Source organism: Poecilia reticulata, chromosome 15 (genome assembly GCF_904066995.2).
Source record: "Poecilia reticulata chromosome 15, P_reticulata-male-v2, whole genome shotgun sequence".
NCBI classification, from domain to species: Eukaryota; Metazoa; Chordata; class Actinopteri; order Cyprinodontiformes; family Poeciliidae; genus Poecilia; species Poecilia reticulata.
In genome coordinates this window covers 30190906-30213259 of record NC_088844.1, presented here as the reverse complement: position 1 = coordinate 30213259, position 22354 = coordinate 30190906, and the positions used below count along the sequence as shown (strand labels likewise).

The 22354-nt window shown below is 45.7% G+C and overlaps 2 protein-coding genes across 3 annotated transcripts; both read left to right on the top strand.

Moving 5' to 3' along the window:
• Nucleotides 1-1674: 1674 nt before the first annotated feature.
• Nucleotides 1675-11074, top strand: kif11 (kinesin family member 11). Of its 2 annotated transcripts, none has more exons than XM_008430462.3 (27): nucleotides 1675-1873; nucleotides 2052-2166; nucleotides 2573-2702; nucleotides 2777-2874; nucleotides 3312-3390; nucleotides 3460-3645; nucleotides 3726-3850; nucleotides 4321-4411; nucleotides 4483-4628; nucleotides 4706-4802; nucleotides 4874-4969; nucleotides 5061-5149; nucleotides 5634-5700; nucleotides 7062-7135; nucleotides 7215-7329; nucleotides 7994-8065; nucleotides 8140-8275; nucleotides 8348-8520; nucleotides 8595-8720; nucleotides 8887-9042; nucleotides 9142-9281; nucleotides 9361-9521; nucleotides 9602-9720; nucleotides 9797-10019; nucleotides 10445-10590; nucleotides 10656-10766; nucleotides 10839-11074. In XM_008430462.3, exons 2-27 carry the CDS (start codon nucleotides 2093-2095, stop codon nucleotides 10950-10952), a joined length of 3144 nt encoding a protein of 1047 aa, XP_008428684.1. In that variant the 5' UTR covers nucleotides 1675-1873; nucleotides 2052-2092; the 3' UTR covers nucleotides 10953-11074. The 2 variants fall into 2 exon arrangements, with proteins under 2 accessions (XP_008428684.1, XP_008428683.1); XM_008430461.3 differs by having other exon boundaries at nucleotides 8884-9042.
• Nucleotides 11075-15339: 4265 nt separating this feature from the next.
• Nucleotides 15340-22318, top strand: LOC103477424 (CD48 antigen-like). Its single transcript, XM_081616276.1, has 2 exons — nucleotides 15340-15874; nucleotides 21290-22318. Exons 1-2 carry the CDS (start codon nucleotides 15555-15557, stop codon nucleotides 21696-21698), a joined length of 729 nt encoding a protein of 242 aa, XP_081472402.1. The 5' UTR covers nucleotides 15340-15554; the 3' UTR covers nucleotides 21699-22318.
• Nucleotides 22319-22354: the final 36 nt, after the last annotated feature.

The following is a 22354-nucleotide window of genomic DNA, read 5'->3' as shown; positions in this document are numbered from 1 at the left end:
AGAGGGTCCATCCGGGTCCTGAGTGGGCCGCCGATCACAAAAAGACTCGGAGAGGCCGGGAACGAGTGGGAGGGAGGGAACAATGCCGTTCCCACCTCAGTTTGCTGCCACCCTCGCAGTTAAAATAGTTATGGAAATGAGGCGGACCTCAGACCGGAGGGGACAGAACCTCCTGACACCTAAAATCAGCCTTTCTGCTGCACGCAGAACATCCACCATCTTCCTTCAGGCCTGGCCTAGTTAAAGCAAACCCACCCTGGAAGCAGGCTTAAAGGTCATCATGACACGTACAGCAGACTCTAACTCATGTTGATACGAAGTCAGAGTCACGGATTTAACGTTGATGCAAAACGACGACGATGTTGACGCCGAGTTACACGGAGGAGGAGGAGTGATGGCAGGGGATGGCGTCAGGACCTACACAGTTTATTACAGCTGGGAACCAGAGATCAGGCTGAACCCTGGACCTTCACAGACACATAAAGACGGTTACAAAGTCGGCCTTCCATCAGCTGGAGAACGTTTCCAGGACACATTAAAGGTCTGCTGCTGTTGGATCAACCTTCAGACCGCTCTGGTTCTGGTTCTGGTTCTGGTTCTGGTTCTGGTTCTGGTTCTGGTTCTGTTCTGCTCTGACCAACCAGAACCAGAACCAGAGCCAAACACGTAGAAACAGCATTCAGCTTCTATGCACCATAAATCTGGAATGAACCTCCAGGAAACTGAAGACCTGCTGAAACACTGAGTTCCTGTACATCAATGCTGAAGCCAGCTGCTTTTGAACCAGAATAAAGGAAACGCTGACCAACATGTTGATGATTTTTATTATTTTGCTCTTCAACATGTCCTGGTTGTTGCTGGTTTTCACAGCTGTTAACTGTATGATGAGGTTTTGATGCTCAAATATGATTCTAAAGTATGTTTGAGTAAAGTTTCCTGCTGTTTTGTCCACTGTGGGTAAATTCACTGAATAAAGAACAAACACGTTTTAACCAAAAATGAACCAGATACAGATCCACAGTTTACGTTGAAGTGAGACCTCCTGTTGGTATACCATCTTTGTTTCCATGTTATTTTCTATGCACTGAGACAGTTATGCTGTCTGAATTTATTATTTTATAATTTTATTTATATTTTTTGTTTTAATTTAGTCTTTAAACTCTAGCAACACATTTTAGTCTTTCAGATTAAATCAGTTTAAATCTTAAATCAGGTATTTTGATCCGTTTCTCACATTTTGCTTTTACTTGAGTAAAACTTTTGCTTGACTTACGTCTGTAATACAAAGTCTTAGGTCTATTCAAAACCCAGATTTGACCTGATTTAAAACTGAATAAAGCTCAGATTAGCAAGTCTTTTCTTGTTATGGAGAATAAAATAACTTTATTTTCCAGAGATGTAGAGAAGATAAACAGATATCAAAATATGAGCATTTCTTCATAAAGAAATAGTTCATCTTTTAAGTAAAACTGTTAACATTTAAAATATGTATTTTCTTATAAAGTTTTGATGCTAAAATAAGCTAAATCAACCGATGAACGTTCATTTAGCCGTTTTCAGAATAATGTCGCCATCTAGTGGAGTCAGTGTTGTACTTCATTTCCTCAACTCCCGTGATGCTCTACGCTGAAGGAGTCACGTGTTCTTTCCGACCAATCGCGTCATTTGTATGTCCGTTGCTGCACGGCTATTGGTGGGTCAAACTTTAAAAGCACAGTTTGAAGACTGAGCGCCAGCGGAGTTTACTGAGTTCTCACCGAGGACCCGGAGGAGGAATTAAAACTGATTACCGACATTTTACTGATTTAAGCTGTTCGGAATTACATCGCAAGATTTTATAGCGGCACAGAAGGAGAAAACACTCCTTCACTCGGTGAGTTACTCTGAGTTTTAACGGCTCATTTTGCCGGTAAAACGCTAATCTTTACCGGCAGATTTCAAACAACGGGGCGTTTAATCTGCGTTTAGTGGTTTCTACCGGTTACAAAACATTTCTGCGGTCCTTCCGGTGTGTGGCTGTCTGCTAACCGGAGCTTTGACGGCGTCCGCAGGCTCTCAGACCCGCGGAAAGGCGGTTCTCTCTGCGGCCACCATGGCTTCCACTAACGGTACCGGAGGGAGGCGAGAGGAGAAGGGCCGGAACATCCAGGTGGTGGTTCGGTGCAGGTAAGACGGAAAACCGGGTGAAGGCAAAAATCTATTCATCCTAACAGAAATGATCCAAGTTTCTTCAGAGAGTCGTTGTGGATGGTGGTGATGGAAGAATCTCCAGTAGCAGTCTTGCAGGGCATAAAAAAGCTTCTGACTGAAGGCTTTTTCCGTTTTACCATCTCCTGACTCTTCAAACAGGACAGCAATTATACAGCAACAGGACATGTTGCTGTAGAAACACAGCTGAATGTCCTGGATGACATCAGTTGCTAGCTAGCTCTGCTAATCCACCTCATTTGCTTTTGTTTCTCCTCTTTAAATCTGTCTGGTTGTTATCTGAGGAAAGATGCTGTGTCTTTATCTATAATAAATTAGTTTGATTCTGCAAGAACTTCCTGTTTGGTTCTGCTTCCTGTTTCAGGCCTTTCAACACCATGGAGCACAGGTCGTCTTACGGAGTCATCGACTGCGACCAGAGCAGGAAGGAGGTTCTGGTCAGGACGGGCGGCATGAACGACAAGTCCTCCAGGAAGACCTACACCTTCGACATGGTCAGAACCCCTGTGGCCCGGTCAGAACCAGGCGGTAAACTGGGTCTCTCACTGGGAACGTTTATTTTCTCCAGGTTTTCGGCCCGGCTGCGAAGCAGATCGACGTCTACCGCAGCGTGGTGTGTCCCATCCTGGACGAGGTTATTATGGGATATAACTGCACCGTGTTTGCGTGAGTCGCCCTCTGGTTTCCTCCTGATCCGCTCAGTAGTCACTAATAACACGGTTTTTGGAAAATGCTTGAATTTCAATCGGGTATTTTCAAGGTTTGGAAAGTGCTGGATTTCCAAACTGCAGGTTGGTTGTAACGTTTGATTAAAATCTTAAATTCCAAAACATTTAATACTTTTACACATTAAAAACCCACAGACACATTCATTCATCTCAGATCATTTTTGAGTTTTTCTTTGGCAGAAATTTACTCCTCAGTTTTTATTTTATCTACAAAAGACATTTGAAAACGTATCTTATTTTACATCATTCTACTACAGAATATTTACACTAATAAATTATATAACGGTGACTTGAAACCATGTTTTCTTTATTTCAGTTTATTTAAAGTTTTCTTGTTTGAGTCGAGTTCTGATCCACTTCCTGTTTGCTCTGCAGCTACGGTCAGACAGGAACCGGGAAGACCTTCACCATGGAGGGGGAGCGGACTCCGGACGCGCAGTTCACCTGGGAGGAGGTGAGTTTGACCTTTGACCCGGTCGGCAGCGCCCCGCTCAGCGGCCTGACCCCCCCTGCGGTTCTGCAGGACCCCCTGGCCGGCATCATTCCCCGGACGCTGCACCAGATCTTCGAGAAGCTCAGCGAGAACGGCACCGAGTTCTCCGTCAAGGTTTCTCTGCTGGAGATCTACAACGAGGAGCTGTTCGACCTGCTGAGCCCCACCGAGGACGTCAACGAGCGTCTGCAGCTGTTCGACGACCCGCGCAACAAGGTGGGCGCTTCTGGCCGCGCTGCTTCCGGTTCTGGTTCCGGTTCTGGTCCCTGACCCGGGCCTGTGTGTGTGTGCTGCAGCGCGGCGTGGTGGTGAAGGGGCTGGAGGAGGTGGTGGTCCACAACAAGGACGAGGTTTACAAGATCCTGGAGCAAGGAGCCGCCAAGAGGCGCACCGCCTCCACCCTGATGAACGCCTACTCCAGGTTTCCATGGCGACCACAATTTAGATTTTTAACTGAGTTTGTTTTTCTCTCCCAAGAAAATATATTTTCAGAAAGTAACTTTTTCACACTACAAACAGTTTAATTATGAGATTATCATCATAATATTAGCAGAATAAATTCAGTTTTACAGGAAAATGGGTTTAAAATGGACATAATACTGATGCTTTAGAAAAATTATTTTTATTATTTATACCAAGCTGTAAGTTCACAAAGTTACTGATTTATTCTCTTAATATCTCAAAGTTGTTCTGGTAATATTTATATTCATTCATGACTTTTATTCACGTAATTAATAAAATAAATTATAAGCAGAGATTAATATTCTGCCAAAGAGCTGAGGGTGAATAAAGGCTGTAGAACAAGATGGCCGCCCTGGGCGGAAAAACCCAAACTGTGATAAATGTCTGACTGGGTCGGCGCCGCCTTCAGAACCGGTTCTGTCTGTGCAGCCGCTCCCACTCCGTGTTCTCCGTCACCATCCACATGAAGGAGATCACCCTGGACGGCGAGGAGCTGGTGAAGATCGGCAAGCTCAACCTGGTGAGGACCCGCCCGGACCCGGCCAGAAACCCGGCCGAGCCCGGGTACTGACCCGACCCGCTTCTGTCCAGGTGGACCTCGCCGGCAGCGAGAACATCGGCCGCTCCGGAGCCGTGGACAAGCGGGCCCGCGAGGCCGGGAACATCAACCAGTCGCTGCTGACGCTGGGCCGGGTCATCACCGCCCTGGTGGAGAAGAGGCCTCACGTCCCGTACAGGTGGGCCGCACACAGAACCGGGCCCGGCAGAACCAGCAGCCGATCTGGGTTTAACTCCGGGCCCGGTTCTCCCACAGAGAGTCCAAACTCACCAGGATCCTGCAGGACTCGCTGGGCGGACGCACCAAGACCTCCATCATCGCCACCGTGTCGCCGTCCTCCAGCAACCTGGAGGTAAGACCCGGTTCCGACCGCGGCCCGGACCCGGTTCTGAGATGTCTCACCCCGACCGCCGCTGCCTGCAGGAGACGCTGAGCACGCTGGAGTACGCCAGCCGGGCCAAGAACATCATGAACAAACCCGAGGTCAACCAGAAGCTCACCAAGAGGACGCTGATCAAGGTGGCGCCGTGGAGCCGCGTCTCCTTCCTGATCCTCCCGTCGGTCAGTTTCATGTTCTGGAAAATCTGGAGCTTCTTCTCTGTCCTGCCAGGAATACACGGAGGAGATCGAGCGGCTCAAACGGGACCTGGCCGCCACCCGGGACAAAAACGGCGTTTACCTTTCATCAGAGAACTACGAGTGAGTTCAGCCGAGTCCTGAGGAGGATTTCTGATCTGGGTCTCAATATTTAATGTTCCGTTATTTTACTTTTCCATGCAAGTTGATAAAGAAACATAATGGTGACAAAACTAGTGCAGAAAAAGGAAAAACTGGGTAAAATCTCTTCACTTTATTACACATAAAGCGTCGCTGAAATCACAGCAGCAGAATCTTTCCTGGAACTTTTCCTGGAATCCCAGATATTTCTCCTCTTTACATTCAGCCCAGAATCTAGATGGAAATAAGATTAGAGACATTTTAGACTAAAAGACTGAAATCTGTTGTTTTTTTGTTAAACTTCACATCAAGTCAGGCTGAGGCTGATGAAATGCTGCCACCTGCAGGTGGGAGTTGGCATCGCTGAATGATTTTAACCAGTTTAATCGTTTTGAGTTCTGATGAATCTGAATGAGTCCAATAATCAATGTATGACGGCTTGATGTGACCCGGTTCTGTCCTGCAGGAGCATGATGACCCAGATCACGGCCCAGGAGGAGCAGATCGCCATGATGGAGGAGGAGCTGAAGAAGGTACCTGCTCTGTCGCCTCCCAGCAAGAGGTCACGACCCCGGAGTTCAGATTGGAGCTGCTTGTTGATGAATGTTAACGTCCTGACGGTGTCATCCATCCATCCATCCATCCATTTTCTTACACCTTGTCCCTCAGTGGGTCAGGAGGTGCTGCTGCCTCTCCAGATAACGTTCCGGGTGAGAGGCGGGGTCACCTGGACAGGTCACCAGTCTGTCGCAGGGCAACACAGAGACACACACACACTCACACCTAGGGGCAATTTAGACAGACCAGTTAACCTGACAGTCATGTTTCTGGACTGTGGGAGGAAACCGGAGTACCTGGAGAAAACCCACCATGCACAGGGAGAACATGGAGACTCCATGCAGAAAGACCGGGAATCGAACCCAGAACCTTCTTGCTGCAAGTCAACAGCTCTACCAACTGCGCCACGGTCTTTAATATTTTACTTGCTAGTTTTAATTTTTATCTTGACAGGATAAATAAATATATATTATAGTTCTGACTTATAAAGGTTTTAGTTGAACCTCTTGGTTTGTTACTCCAGGAGGTTGAAGCTACAGCTAACTAGCTGCTAAAGCATCCCTGCTAGCTCTGTTTTGGGTTTTGGGCTGACGGAAGCTGAACATGATTGAACTTGTTGAAGTTCATGTGACGGCTAGCGGTCCTCTGATGCTCGGTCCAGGGGACGGCTAGCGGTCCTCTGACGCTCGGTCCAGGGGACGGCTAGCGGTCCTCTGATGCTCGGTCCAGGGGACGGCTAGCGGTCCTCTGACGCTCGGTCCAGGGGACGGCTAGCGGTCCTCTGATGCTCGGCCCAGGGGACGGCTAGCGGTCCTCTGATGCTCGGTCCAGGGGACGGCTAGCGGTCCTCTGATGCTCCGTCCAGGGGACGGCTAGCGGTCCTCTGATGCTCAGTCCAGAGGACGGCTAGCGGTCCTCTGACGCTCGGTCCAGGGGACGGCTAGCGGTCCTCTGACGCTCGGTCCAGGGGACGGCTAGCGGTCCTCTGATGCTCGGTCCAGGGGACGGCTAGCGGTCCTCTGATGCTCGGTCCAGAGGACGGCTAGCGGTCCTCTGATGCTCGGTCCAGGGGACGGCTCGGCGTCTGGTCAGGAACCCATACAGTATCTACAGAAACGTCCAGTTTTAAGATATTTTTTCTCTTGTTTGCCATCATGACCTTCAAAGTAGGTTGGTGAATTTGAATGGCAGCCAATCAGAAAGAGGGAAATGATCTCGAATGTTCTGATGGTTTGAAACGGGTCGGTGTTTTTATTAGAAAAGCTGTAAGCGGATAAATGTGGCCGTTCTCGTCCAGCCGGTCCTTTTATTGACGGGTTTATTCTGCTCCCTGCAGGTGAACGACCTGTTCCTGGACAGTAGGAGCCGGCTGGAGCAGTGCAGCTTGGACCTGGATGAGAAGCGGCAGAGGTAGAGCCGCTCCGCTCCGCGTGGCGCTGGAGCCCCGCCTGCTTCAGCCGGGCTCTCACGGTTCTGGTTCTGGTTCCAGGCTGGAGGAGACCAGCAGGCATCTGGAGACGACCAAGGAGAAGCTGGTGGAGGAGAAGTTCATCTGCTCGCAGCTCAGCTCGGTCCACGAGTCGCTGTACAGCGCCGCCGGACAGGTACCAGCCTCACCTGTTGCTGCTGGGTTCGGGTTGCTATGGCGATGGAAGTCAGTCAGTAAAGACTTGGAAAAAAACCTTTAATACCAAACGGTGGAGTTTTAATGCCAATTTGACGTTTGATTAAATTTGATTTGATTTGGGAATATTTTATTTACGTGTGTGTGTGTGCGGATTGTAATGCCTAATGGGGACCATGTTCCTGACACACACTACATTGTGGGGACCCACTGCTCCTTGTGGGCCCCACAGGGGAAACGCTGTTTCAGGGTCAGAGGTCAGATTTAGGCTGTAGAAATGAAGGAAAGTCCCCACAAAGACAGACAGACATGTGTGTGTTTTCCTCTTTGCTGTCTGAAGTTAATTTTTATTAAATTGTTTCTTATTTTAGGTCAGTTATTTAAAATGAAAACTTTGTTTTAATTGTTTCAGTGTAATAAATATTTTACTCCTAATAGATCAATGACTTATTGATCTGTTATTGGAAGGAAGGTTGGCGAATATTTTTACATGTAGAAGTTATAAATCTATATTTTTATTGTTGCTTTAGTGTTTGACTAACTTTATAAACATTTCATGCTCATGTAGAAAAACACCAGCAGATGAAATGAAACGCTTTTTATTTTCATTCCTGGTTTTTTATCGTCGTTTTTTCCGCCTGCAGCTGCTGAGCGCCGTCGGCGAGAGCACCAGCGACGTGTCGGGTCTCCACGCCAAGCTGGACCGCAAGACCCAGGTGGGCCGCGCTGGGCCGGTGAGGGAGCCGGTTCTGGTTCTGACCGGGTCTAACCGGGTCGTCTGGTCCTGCAGGTGGAGCAGCACAACATGCAGATGCAGCAGAGCTTCTCCCAGAGGATGGACGGCGCCTTCAGCAGCATGCAGCGCGGCGTGCAGCAGCACGGCGCCGCTCAGGCCGCGGTGCTGACCGGCTACGCCCACGCCGTCGGTAGGTGGCGCCCTGCGATCAGAACCGGGCCGGCCGGGGTTCTGTGGGCTCATGTCTGCCTCTGTCGTCCAGACGGCCTGCTGGTGGGGAACGAGGCCACGCTGCGGGGCGCCCTGGTCGCCATGGAGACGCTGGTGGGCGGAGTCCAGGCGCTGGTGGCGGACGGCGCCGCCCGCTGCCGGGAGAAGGTGGAGCAGCACGAGGCGCTGACCCGGGAGCAGAGGGAGGTTCTGCTGCAGCTGCTGGTGAGCAGAGTGCTGGTTCTGGTGGTCCTGGTTCTGGTTCTGACTCTGACCCGCTGGTTCTGGTTCTGGTTCAGGAGGAGCACCAGCAGGAGGTGCAGGATGTTCTGGCCGAGCGGACGCTGCCGGGTCTGACCGCCATCAGGGAGCTCGGCGACGCCCTGCAGGTTTCCATGGAGACGCAGCGGGATCTGGCCGACCAGGTGGGTCCAAACCCGGTTCTGATCAGAGGAAGACTGGGTGGCACCAGGTGACCCAACCGCGATTTATGTTGGAGAAAAAGAGTTAAAATTATTCAGATAATCAGCAGCTGAAACGTTTATCTGACCCGGTTGGTGACCTCTGACCTCCCGACCCGACCCCCAGCAGGTGGAGGCGATGAAGGAGACCGGAGTCTTCCTCAGCGGTCTGGTTCTGGACCTGGCGGCGCTGCGTCAGGAGGCCCGGACCGGACTGAGCGCGGTCCAGGAGCAGCAGGACCGGCTGCAGCAGCAGATCCAACGGGCCCAGCAGCAGCACCAGCAGGTGAGCCGGTCCGGTTCTGTCAGAACCAGGAGGAGTCTGGGGCGGGTTCTGTTGGGGTTTGGGTCCGGCTGAGCTCGGTTCTGGTTGTGTTCCTGCCAGGCGATGAACCGGACCGTCCAGATCCTGCAGGACCAGCTGAACCTGGTTACCATGGAAACCCAGCAGCACTACAGCGAGCTGCAGGCGGCCTCCAGAACCCTGCAGGGCCCGGTTGAGGCGCTGCAGCAGAACCTCGGCAGGTCAGAGTCGTGATGCTCTTCCTCCTGCTCCTCTTCCTCACTGTGCTCCTCTTCATCACCCTCCTCTTCCTCCCCACAGCCGCTGCGGCGCGGTGGAGCAGCGTTCTTCGTCGCAGGCGGAGCGTCTGCTCTCCTCCTCTTCCTCTCTGGCCTCTTCGATGCACCAGGCGGCCCAACAGAACCGGGTTCTGCTGGAGGAGATGAGCGGCCGCTGTTCGGACCTCCACGGCGCCGTGTCAGGTACCGGTACCGCCTCCTGTGAGGCCCCGCCCCCTCCGGGTGGAGATGAAGGTGATGATGATGATGATGTTCTGCTGCAGGTCTGGTGGACCGGGACGCAGAGTGGACCTCCAGAACCAGGGAGCAGGCGGCCCGCCGGGCCCAGGACCAGCTGGTTCTGATGGAGCAGCTGGCAGAGGAGGCCCAGCGTCTCCATCAGGTACAGCGTTAAACCGGGTCACCGGCCGGGTTCTGTTGGGTTCTGCTCCTGCTAACAGACCCCATCCCGTGTTCAGGACGTGGCGACCCGGAGCGCTGAGCAGCTTCGGGCCGCCGAGGCGGACCTGAGCGGCCGGCAGGAGGAGAACCGGCGGGTTCTGACGGCTCTGCAGGAGCAGACGGGTTCGGACCGGGCGGTTCTGGAGCAGCAGCGGGCGGAGCTGCAGAAGCAGGTGGAGGCGGGTCGGCAGCTGGTCGGAAGCTTCCTGCTGGACGAGCTGCAGCAGGACGTTAGTACTGGTGAGGAAGAACGGACCGGAACCGGACCGGGTTCTGGACGAACAGAACGACATTTTTATTATTATTTACTGTTTTTATTTCAACTAATTATTGATTTATTTATTATAATTTAACGCTTTTTGTTTTAATGTTTTTTTTTTTTATTGATCAAAAAATTCATCAGTAAAATTATTTAATTTATAATGAAATATTTGTTTTTAGTTTTTTATTCAATTTAAATGTTCATGAATAATTTAGTTTTTCTTACTAAACATAATAAGTGATTAATTTTTGCTTCCTGTTTTATTTTTTTTTACTTATTAAAACTCTTGTTTTTAAAATTGACACTTGAATTGGCTGATGATGTCATCATCTGCTGATGACGTCATCAGCCGGGTTTCAGCTGAATGTTTTCCCTGGTGCTGACCCGGTTCTGCTGCCTCCAGGTCTGACTCCTCAGCGCCGGGAGTTTGTTTATCCCAGGGTTCTGAAGAAGAGCAGCAGCCGCGGCGAGATGCTGGAGGCCCTGAGGCTGAGGCAGGAGGAAGAGGAGGAGGAGGAGGAGGATGAAGGCCCAGACCAGGTTGACCAGGTGAGCTCCCCGACTGTGACCTGGTTCTGTGAGCGCGTCTCGGTTCTGACCCGATTTGTCTGCAGGACTCCCTGGAGGACGACCTCAGCTCCTGCAGCGAGAGCCTGGTCGCCGAGCCGCCCTTCGTCGACGAGAACCTCGTCTTCAACGAGAGCAAGCGGCTTCCTTTCTTCAAGGTGAGTTCAGGGGGGAACCGGGCTGAACCGGGCCGGGCCGCCGCCTAACGTTCTGCTCTGATCCCATCGCAGCAGAAGAAAGGCAGCAGGAAGGAGGCGAAGGTTCTGTCCAGGTCCAAAATGGCTGACGGCGAAGGCCTGGCCACTCCGACGAAGTCCCGGCTGCCGCTGCGCTGCCAGAACTGAACCAGCCGCACACTTCAGTTTTTATCTTTATCGTCTGTCATCTAATATTTCACGTGTGTAAAATAAACATTTCTGCTTGTTTTTTAATATTGTGAAATAAAACGTGAATCATTTTACATTGAGACAGTTTAAAGTCTGTTTAATGTTTTTAGTCACGTCACTGATGCCAAAACAAAATCAAACTTTTTTCTCTCCTGATTTTATTTTGTAATCATGTTTGAATTCTTTTCGTTTTGTTTTTTAAAATGCCAACATTTTAATGCTTTTGCTCATTTTGGGTAATTTTTGAATACTAAATACATCAAAGATTGATTTTTATTTGTTTTGCTAAATTTTCTTCTGGCCCAATCAGAGAGCAGACCGAGTTATGAACGATGACGTAGATTTTAGGCGCCGCTTTAGATTTGTAGTCAACCTGTAGTTTTGGCAATGGGAGCGGAGGAAGTGACGGAAGCTGTTCGGTCTGTTGGTCATCATTGAGTTAACAGCCGTCTGGTTCGGTTCGGTTCTTCTCAGCAGCGGAGGACGGTTGTTCAGTCAACTTCCGGTAAGCTTCATAGCGAAACGTCACGGACCAAAGTTACCGATTGGAAGAATTAAATATGTCGGCTACTACAATCGTTTTTCAGAGGCACTTTCCACATATTTCCCAGGTGTTTATGCTACAAAGTTACTCATAAGTTTATGTAAAAACAGAACTTACGGTGATCTAATTTAAGCCAAAAATGTAATTTGGGCTATTCTAGAAATGTATGCTAACATTTTAATTTATATTAAATTCCGCTTTAGCTGAAAACTTGCTCTGAGCATCAGTTAGTTAGCATAAATTCTCGTAAGGCTAACATACAAGCAGCTACACATTTTATGAGACAATTTCAGTTATTGGCGTATGTTGAAGAGTTTTATGCTAAAATGGAAGTTATGTTATCACATTTATGCTAAACTAGAATTTAAACCAAAAAGAGGTTTTAGGCTAAAATGGATGTTATGCTACAATAAAATTTGGGATAAACTACAAAGTAAATTTATGCTAAAACGGAGATGACACCAAAAAGTGACTTTAGATCAGGAGTCAAAGTGTTTTGCAACTGAGAGCTACTTTATGGATAATAATTGATAACTTAAATGCTTTCTTTACGTGTCTACAGTCCATAATTATTAAAACCTTTTCTTAAATGAATGAACTAAATAGAAATAAACCTTGGTTAAAATTTTAATTCTGTTTTGGGAAACCAGAAAGAATGACGGGTGTAGTCAACAGATGGTTTTAATGCTGAAGACACTAAAAGTACTGAAGTCCTTCAACCAGCATTAAAATATTAAACATGTACATTTATTTTAAAGGCATTCATTCTTGTAGACAAACATCTGAACTGTATGTACCAGCAAACATACGTTTAGAAATATAATTAAGAGCAATGATATTTTAGAGAATATATTTATATTTGACTGTCTGCATCCAGCATGTGGCAGTAATGATCCTGAAAACGGATCCACCAGATGGGAGCAGAGCCAGGAGGAGTGGAGGACGGATCCAGGCCAGGAGGAGTGGAGGACGGATCCAGGCCAGGAGGAGTGGAGGACGGATCCAGGCCAGGAGGAGTGGAGGACGGATCCAGGCCAGGAGGAGTGGAGGACGGATCCAGGCCAGGAGGAGTGGAGGACGGATCCAGGCCAGGAGCAGTGGAGGACGGATCCAGGCCAGGAGGAGTGGAGGACGGATCCAGGCCAGGAGGAGTGGAGGACGGATCCAGGCCAGGAGGAGTGGAGGACGGATCCAGGCCAGGAGGAGTGGAGGACGGATCCAGGCCAGGAGGAGTGCGGCTCTTCTGGTGAAACGTTGATATCGCTGTTTCCCTGCTGAACCGCTCCATCATGGCTCTGACGGCTGCTCTCTCCCTCCTGACTGCTGGTTGCTGCTCAGGAGGTTCAACACTTTGAGATCGGCGGGAATCTGGAGCTCAACCCAGGGTTCTTCAGCGAGATCACCAGCATCACCTGGAAGCATAAAGGGAACTTTGTGGCTGAATGGATTAAAGATGTGATTCCTCTGGAATATCTGGGTGACTTAAAAGGCCGATTAAACTTGGACCTGACCGCCGGAGTTCTGACCATCCACAACATGAGCCAATCTGACGGCGGGGATCAACAACAGGCTGATTACTGTCAGCTTTACCGCTGTGAGGGTCAGGAACCTGGAAAACTACCGTGTTGAACTCATCATGAGGCCTCCGACGTGCCATCGCAGTTCCACTGAATGCACCGTGATTTGTTGGGTCGACTTAAACGGAGCCGAACCCGTCCAGTACTTCTGGAACAAAGGAGAAGCTGGAGAGTGGGAGGACGGGGAAAAGAGGATCACCATTTCTCAAGAGACTTGGAGCTTTCAAACCATCACCTGCAGAGTGAAGAACCCATTCAGTGAGAAGGACAGCGACCCGGCTGTGAAATCCTCCTCCTTTCTCAGACCTTTGGCCATTGCTTCCACATATGTTTCAGGCTGAGGATCAATTAACCCATTAACAAACACTCACCGAACATGAAACTCCAATAACACAACATCTCTATATATACAACCTGGAATATTAATCTGTTATCTCAGTTATTGCTGCTTTCTAAGGTGGTGAATCTTTGTAAATGTGACCACAACGAAACCATGAACGAGTCTGAGACGTTTTCTGATTCTGAGCTTTTCAGAGATGGAAAACACATGAAAGTCAAAATGAGCTGTTCTTTACTACAAGTGTTGTGTGCATTTGTGATTTAGGAACATTAAAAAAACAGACTTGAGTTGCTTTGGAGGAAAGTCTCATTTTCTTTCAGCTCAAAGGATGTCCAGCATGGATAATATTTCTATGTTTGGTGTTAAGATGAAGTCGGTCAGCGCAGCAGCAGGTCCAGAACAGATGATACCCATGAATCTGTGGCGAGCTTCTGGCTGACCTTTGAACTTCAGTTTCCCCCTCTAACATAAATTATTCATGTGTTTATTTCCCCTTTTTACTGATTTATTTTTACACATAAGGTTTAATTTTAATCAAAAGTACTTTCCTCCTATAATGCTTTACTTAAAACATGCATGTTTCTAAATACAAATGCCTATAGTTTCTGCATGTCTTTAAGAAGTATTTAAATAATATGTACAGTGTCATTATTATGCAACATGCACTATATCATAATTAAATGGCAAATGAAATAAATGTGTCCATGTGGTTCATAACAAACTGGGTTTTATTGCGAGTTCTTTGGTAATTAATTGTCCCACAATCAGATAAATTTTTAGGAATAAAACAGAAAAAGTCCTGGAAACAGGCTGTTTGCTCACATTATGCCTAGAAGAGTTAATATCAAAGTCACAATCATATTTTATTTTATGTGTATCTTAAGCTAAAATACCTTGAAAATGTTCTTATTGTTATCCTCCATAATGTCTGAATTCTGAAAAGGACTGGGCTGAAATAGCAGCCTTGTGGAGCTCCGTGTCTAACCTCACTTCTTTGAGGTGGCCATATTTTAACGTTTATAGGTCTTTAAAAAATGTTTAATCTTTATAAATAAAGATTTATAAAGATTTATAAAGACACTACAACTGTCACAGGAAATACATTTATCATTGTTTAAAAACTCATTTATTTATTCTTAGCATCCCAGGGGTTTTGGTGTTTCCACTATATTTTAACATTGATTGTGATATACTTATTTTTTTATTCAATTATTTGACTTGCCTTTGATAATTTAGATTTTGTTGTGATTAATTCCGTGCACAATGATTATAAAAGTAATTCTGATTCTTAATAGTTCTTTAAGATATTATCTAGGAATGAAGGTAAAGAAAGAAACTTATACTTTCACTAATCATGATTTAATTAATAATCCATAGGTTATGTTTATGTCTTAAATTAATTTTTATGATCACAAATATACCTAAAGTTTTATTTTAGACTACTAAAATAGTCTATTTTATTTTAGTAGACTACTTTGTAGACGTGGATCGGTTTTAATATAATTATTTGTTATTTTTCCCAACCTGAAATGTAAATGATTGAGAGGCTCAACATAACAACCATCCGGGTCCAGATTACTGGAACACACGTGACTCCACAAACATTCGGAAGGCTTTTGGTTTTTGAAGGACGTTGATGCGTTCCCTCCCGTTTCGCGGTACGCGATGACGTAATCTCTACGCCATATTGAAACTGAGGTACTTTCATATTCTTTCAGCCGGTGAAAGAAGCAGCGCGGCTGGGCGGGGTTGTTTTTCAATTTTAGACAGTAAATGAGAAGCTAAAGAAGTTTTAGCTCAATAACATTTTTATTTGTCAAGAGCAAATGTATTTTAGAGAAAATATATTTGTACCGAGTGCACTAGTCCAGATCAGCATCAGCATGTGACAGTAATGCTCCTCACAACTAATCTGCCGGTCCGCGCGCCGGCAGACGGGTAAGGAGCGGAGCCACGGGTGTGGTTAGGTCTTGGCCAGAGAAGGGAAAAGAACCGCCGCCATTTTCTCAATGACTGCGAAGGGAGTGGAGCTCTTCTGGCACAACGTCGATATTTACGGCTGATATGACGGTGTTTAGCCGGTAGAACCGCTCGAAATCATGGCTGTGAAGTTTGTTCTCTCCTTCCTGACTCTGCTGGCGCTGCAGGCCGCGGCTCAGGAGCTTCAATACTTTGAGATCGGCGGGACTCTGAAGCTCAACCCAAATCCCTCTGAGGCCATCAGCAGCATCACCTGGAAGCATAAGGGGAACATTGTAGCTGAATACATCAAGGATGCGGTTCCTCTGGAATATCTGGGTGACTTAAAAGGCCGAGCAAACGTGAACCTGACCACCGGAGTGTTGACCGTCAGCAACATGAGAAAATCTGACGACGGGCTGTTCACGGTGGAGATCAACAACAGAGTCTTTCCTGTCAGCTTTAACGCCGTGGGGATCGCGAACCTAGAAAACCACCGTGTTGAAGTCATCGTGAGGCCTCTGACGTGCGACAGCAGTGCCGATAAATGCTCTCTGGATTGCGGTGACGCATTTACCGACGCCGAGCCCGTCCAGTACTTCTGGAAGAAAGGAGGAACTGGCCAGTGGGAGAAGGGGGAAAAGAGGATCAACATTTCTAAAGCGACTGAGACGTTTGACACCTTCACATGCAGAGCGCAGAACCGATTCAGTCAGAAGATGAGTGCCCCGCACGACAACCCCTACAAGAAGCCTGCAGGCGGCGGTTCAAACCTGGTTCCTATTATTGTGCTGCCTTTATTAATTTTGGCAGGCGGAGCTGGTGTTGTTGCATGGCTTATGATCAAGAAGCCGCAGTTTGTTCAAAATCTGCTTAGTAGAAACTCTAGACAACCAGCAGAGAACGAGAAGGAGCTAGAAGAAGGTCTGAGTCCCAACGGTAATCCAGACTCTGGGGTGACCTCCCCACCCTGAATCAAATCAGACTCATGAGGGCCTGATATCTGTGGATCCTTCTCGACCAGAACTCCACCATGTTCTGTTTGCCTCCCCAAAGGAAACTGGTTATAAAGCCTTCTGCCCTCATGCATCTCTGCATGTCAACATCAGGACCGATTCCTCCTGGTCAGCGAGGACGAAGCTCCTCAGTGTTTATCTGGATCTTCCATTTGACCATCATGTTTGGATTAATTATGAAGGGAAACCAAATCTGCGGCGTTTAAACATGAACAGTTTTTTTTTTTAACCATATGAATTTGTTGAATTGTTTTGTTTCCCATCATTTTAGCAGTTTGATCATTTGTGGATGCGAATCAGGAGTTTTAGAAAGCTTGATAAAATTGTTTTTAAAGACCTGTTTGGATAATGAACAGTAATGATGATAAACTGAGATGTAATGAATGTAATGTGTTATTATTCATATCCATCTAACGCTGTTGTGCTGTAAAAACCTCATTTTTAAAACCCATTTTAGGGGAATCTGTTCACTGTGCCTCTGGGGAAACATTCAATGTGACTCAGTTTTTGCATAGGACTTTTACTTATTTTAGTTATTTAACAATCGGATGAGGAATTCCCAGCTGTCTATGTATTATGATGAAGCCATGGGATTGACCAATAGCTTGGACGCATTATGCTTTTTAAGTTTGTTTTTAAATGCACTGGAATAAGTTGGAGCTGCTCAGGGAGACAATAGGAAGATGGTGAGCTGTTTCCCCAGGAAGCTCAGGCTTTAAAACGAGCGACTTACCCTGTGTGTGTGTGTGTGTGTGTGTGTGTGTGTGTGTGTGTGTGTGTGTGTGTGTGTGTGTGTGTGTGTGTGTGTGTGTGTGTGTGTGTGTGTGAGATATTGATGGATGGAATTAAAACTGTTAGCATCTAATTTTGTGTTCCACCGTAAAAGCCTGTTTTCAGTGCTACTCGTGTATTTATTCGTTTTTCCACTGCTATGTAAAGTGCCTTTTAAAATAAATTCATTGCGTCGCCGACTCTGAAGAGTTTCTTTGAAGTCAAAAACTTAAAGGCATTACATGAAAGTCCCTTTGAAGCGAATCCGGAAGTTTAGGCAGGGCACACTCTTAATTTAGCTGCTAGCTTGGAGCGTCACTTAAACATCGGTTTCAGACGCTGCTAAAAAGGGAAGAATATGCAGACATCTTTTAAATTTAGCATATTAATGAGATCTCAGTTGTGTCGCTCTCTGGGGCTTGATAATAAACTGAAGTAACGGTTGTAAATCTACCCGGAAGTGGACTCGGAAGGTTAATGCAGGGTATGATCTAAATGTAGCTGCTAGCTCGGAGCGTCGCTGAAGCCACACCAGTTTAAGACGCCGCTGAATGAGGTTAAAATGTAAAACATCCGCATTAAACTTTAACCTATCAGTTTGCGTTCTCAGCTGTGCTGCTGTCTAAAGCTTTCGAATGAGCGGAACAAAAATAGGAATTTATGAGGAAACGAAGTCGGAAATGACAGCAACCATCTTGCCCGTGCAGTTCATCTTTGTATGGCGGTGCTTTCTAAGCTGGTCTTGGTGTGGAGACTTTTCCACACGGAGGTTTGTCACTTAATTACATTTTAGGTGATTAATGAGAGAAAAGGAGACGGAAAACGATAAACATCTATATATTCATTCTAATTGTGAAAAGCAACATTCCATGAACACTTAATGAATGTTGGCGAGTTAATGAGTTTGTGTTAGTTATAAAATGACTACATTTGTTTAAAGTACATTTAATTGACGTTTCAGGCTAAAATGTCACTTTTAAAGGTAAATGAAACAGTTAAACGTTTAATAGAATCAGCAGAATAGTCTTCTTGCAGTCAAGAAGCTCTAAATAATCCCCCAGCTGTTTTATTTAAAGTCAGTTTGTGTGTTGCTCAGTGTCTTCAATTAAAAACATAAAATGCTTGGAGAAAACTGGTTCTGTTGGTTTGATATTGATGCTGTTAGCACCGCAAGGCCACAGAGTGATGGACTCTACCCCCACGTCACCCATTTTTGTAGTTTGACAGCATAAATACAATTATCTAGCAGTGAAACTTTTTATTACCAATTTGATTAAAAGATGGCAACAATATTGTAACCCAAACTAGACGTCACATTCCTTTTAAAAGTATGAATCTTAACACAATATGAAATCATATTGAGAAATCACAAGGCCTAGACATAATTAGCAAGATGGCTACCATTACCACCAAGAATGTCAAAAATGGATAAAGTAAGAAATTATTTATGTTGAAATTCTCTAGGAGCTGACAGCTAATGTGAGCAGAAGGCACGATGCTACACAGCTAGCATAAACACCATTAATGTAATGCTAAAATAAATCAGACTAATACTGTTCCTTTGTAAACCAACACTTTTATTTTTGCTCCATAAAACAGCTCTATTGTTACTGATTGGTGCGTCCTGTCTGTGTTTTCCTGCAGAACGCATCCAGAATCTCCCTGATGGTTTTATTCTCAGGGACGGACGGAGTGAGCTGAAGAGGTAAAGACACCTGCAGATGACATCACTTCCTCTGCACTAATCTCAGCAACACTCACCTCATCTTCACGTTTCCTCACCCTATAAAAAATGACAGAATGAGAAGAGTGGCGATAGTTCCCAGCTGTCATTGAATGCAACACAGGAAGGATATTATTGATATAAAAAAATGAATGAACAATTGTAAATTTAAGGAGGAGAATGTGAGTTTTAAGTGTCATTCAGTGTGGGAATAAGTTAAGAGTTTATCTGGTGTGGTGAGTTTCAAAGGTTTGTAGGTTGATGAGAATAAAGGGCAGGAAATCAGACGATCTTTTTCTACCTGCTCCTTTTTGAACAAATTATGTAAAATTGCATAAAGTGGGCATGACAGCTTTGTTTTATTCATTTGTTTGTGTTTTTACTTTTTGTCTGTTTGAGATATTACTAAACCTGACAGGGATTCAGACTTTAACACTTCTTGGTTATTTTTCTTAACAGTCGGTTTCATTTTCAGCCCTGAAGCTGAGGAGGAGTCCTGGAGACGAGATCTGCTGGTTTACTCACATTTCTCTACTGGAGTCAGAATAAGTTGGGTAGTAACTAGTTACATTTACTTTAGTAACTTTTTTGAGAAAATACTTTTAGGAGTATTTTTTACTTTGCTGTACTTTTTGCATTTATTTGAGTAATTTTATTGTGAAGTATTTCTATTCTTGAGTAAAATTTGTCACCTTTTGTTTCCTAGATGTAATTGTCATTTCCGTCATTAGAATACCAAAATAAAACTTAACTTTATATTTTTAGTTAGCAATATTTAAATATTAAATGATAATTTGATCAGTTACTCAGTACTTGAATAGACTTTTTACCAAATACCTTTTTACTCGAGTTTTTTTTTTGGATGGCTACTTTTTACTAAAAATATGCTGAAGCAGTGATGCTCTTACTTGAGAACCATTTTTGGATACTCTGCCGACCTCTGGGATGATTATATTTATATAAATGAAGACATTTTGAGCCTCACTCCATTTCAGGAGGAAGCTTTGTGGAGCTCTTGTAGTTAAACGTCGGTATTTACGGCTGTTATCTCGGTGTTTTCTCTCCAAATCATGGCGGTGACGGCTGGACTCTGATGCTAGAGGCGCAGGCTGCGCCAAATACACAGATAACATGTTTTGAAATCGGCTGAAAGTTGGAAGGAGGGGAAAATGTGATAATCGTTTTTAATAACAATGAGACTCTTAGCTTGGAAAGCTTCAGCTGCTGAGCGAAGAACCAATCAGTGAGAAGGAGAGCGACCCGACAGCGAACCCGTTCAAGACGGAACCAGCCAGCGGCCCGGTCCCGCTGCCTGCGCTTTTTGTCGAATTTTGTCAAACATGTAAGAGTTGAATAAACTAGAGTTTTTAGGTTAGCACTCTAAAAAAATAAAAAGTGACTGAAGAAACACAGGAATGTGAATTATTTCCCAGAGTTCTTAGCGGCAGGTTGTTGTATCCTGAGATGAAGTGCGTTACATTGGTCTGACTCTTGTGTTATAAGGCAAATGTTAATTTAACCATCAGTTTGAGGACTTATGTTTTCGCATCCACCTGAGTGAATAATGTGTAGTTGCGCCACAGATCCACGGGCTCAGACACATCCACAGATGAAGCAGTCATGGACTGGCTTCATTTCAAGTCTTTCTGTCAAACGTTTCAACAAGATTTCATAGCTTTAACGTCCAATATTCATTTTTAGGTGGCTTCACTGCTCAGTCACATTTAGCATCTGAGCCCAAATCACCAAATAAAAAAAGGATGTTTGGACACAAAAAGGCCATTTTTTTTATTTTTTTCACAATTTTGGTAACAGTAAAGATGCAGAATAATAAAAAGTCCAGTATCTATCACAGATTTTTTTGTTTTACTTAACGAAACATCTCGACCTACTCAGTGCTGCAGCTGCGAGCCGTTACAAACCGTGACGTTTCTTTCCAACCGCCAAGGAGAACGGCCGCCATTTTATCACAAACCACCCCAGGCTGGATGGGTTGGTTTGGGTTCAAGTTAAACGTCGCCATTTAGTAGATTCGCTCCGTCATGGCTGTGACTGCTGGTCTCTCCCTCCTGATGCTGATGACGCTGCCGGTCGCTGCTCAGATCCGGACGGTTTACTTTGATAACGACGGCGGGACTCTGACGCTCAACCCCAATTACTCTGGGACCATCAGCGGCATCATCTGGACTCATAAAGGGAACCTTGTAGCTGAATATTCAAAAGGTTCGGCTCCTCTGGATTATCCGGGTGCCTTTAAATCCCGAGCACACGTGAACCTGACCACCGGAACACTGACCATCAACAACATGGATAAATCTTTCGGCGGGCTGTTCAAGGTACATATCAACCGAGACCCTCTCATCACCTTTAACGCTGTGGGGATCAATAACCTGGACGGCTACCCTGTTGAAGTCTTCGTGAGGCCCAAGGGTTGCAGCCGTAGTACCTCCAAGAACTGTACCCTGGTTTGTGGTGAACAGTTTGAAGGTGCCGAACCCGTCCAGTACTTTTGGAAGGCAGGAAATATGGGAGAATGGAATATGGGGAATAAGACTCTCAGCATCGTCTTTACCAAGAACACTAAGGACCTTTCAGACTACGCCTGCAAAGTGAAGAATCCAGTCAGCGAGAAGCAGAACGAGAAGCAAAGCCAGAAGGAGAGCGTGTTCGACCCGGAAGAGAGTCAGAACCCCTTAGAGAGCAGCAGCGGCCCGGACCCGATACCTGCGATTCTGCTTGTGGCCGTTTTAGCAATTAGACCAGAAGTTGTTTAACTTATTAAGGAAGTCGCCATTTGTCCAAAAATATTTTTAGTTTACATCGTGAAAAATAAAAATAATTTTAAAAAACGATTACCAAAAAAAACTTTATTCGTCCCAAAAGGTAAATTGCCCAATTAGGTATGCATAGAATTGATCACCTGACTCGTGTGGCGCAAAAAAAGTATTTCTGTTGCAGTTGTGCAAATACTGTAAATTCATTTGGATACCTTAAACAACCTCATCTTAGCGCAGTTTTCTTAATCCAAAAACTTACTTTCCCCCCGGAAATTGGCTTGTTTCCATTAAGTGAATTATTTTTGCAAGAGCAATTTGCGTAATTCTATGGTTAACACAGCTTAACAAGATGCGGTCCATAATTGTCTCTATTTTATATAAAGTCTCTGTAACGCATGAATGACTGGCGACACTGTCAGTGTCCAGAGTTGAGGCAAACAAAACAACAAAAGAAACGACAGGAATAAGCGACTCGTTTATGTTTGTGTTGGACCGGAAATGTCCGTTTGTCCTGTGCTACTCATGTATTAATTTGTTTTTCCACTCAGTGGCGCAACTACACATTATTCAGGTGGATGCGGAAAAAAAATAAAATAAAAAGTCCAATAACTATGACAGATTTTTTGTTTTACTTAACGAAACATCTCGACCTA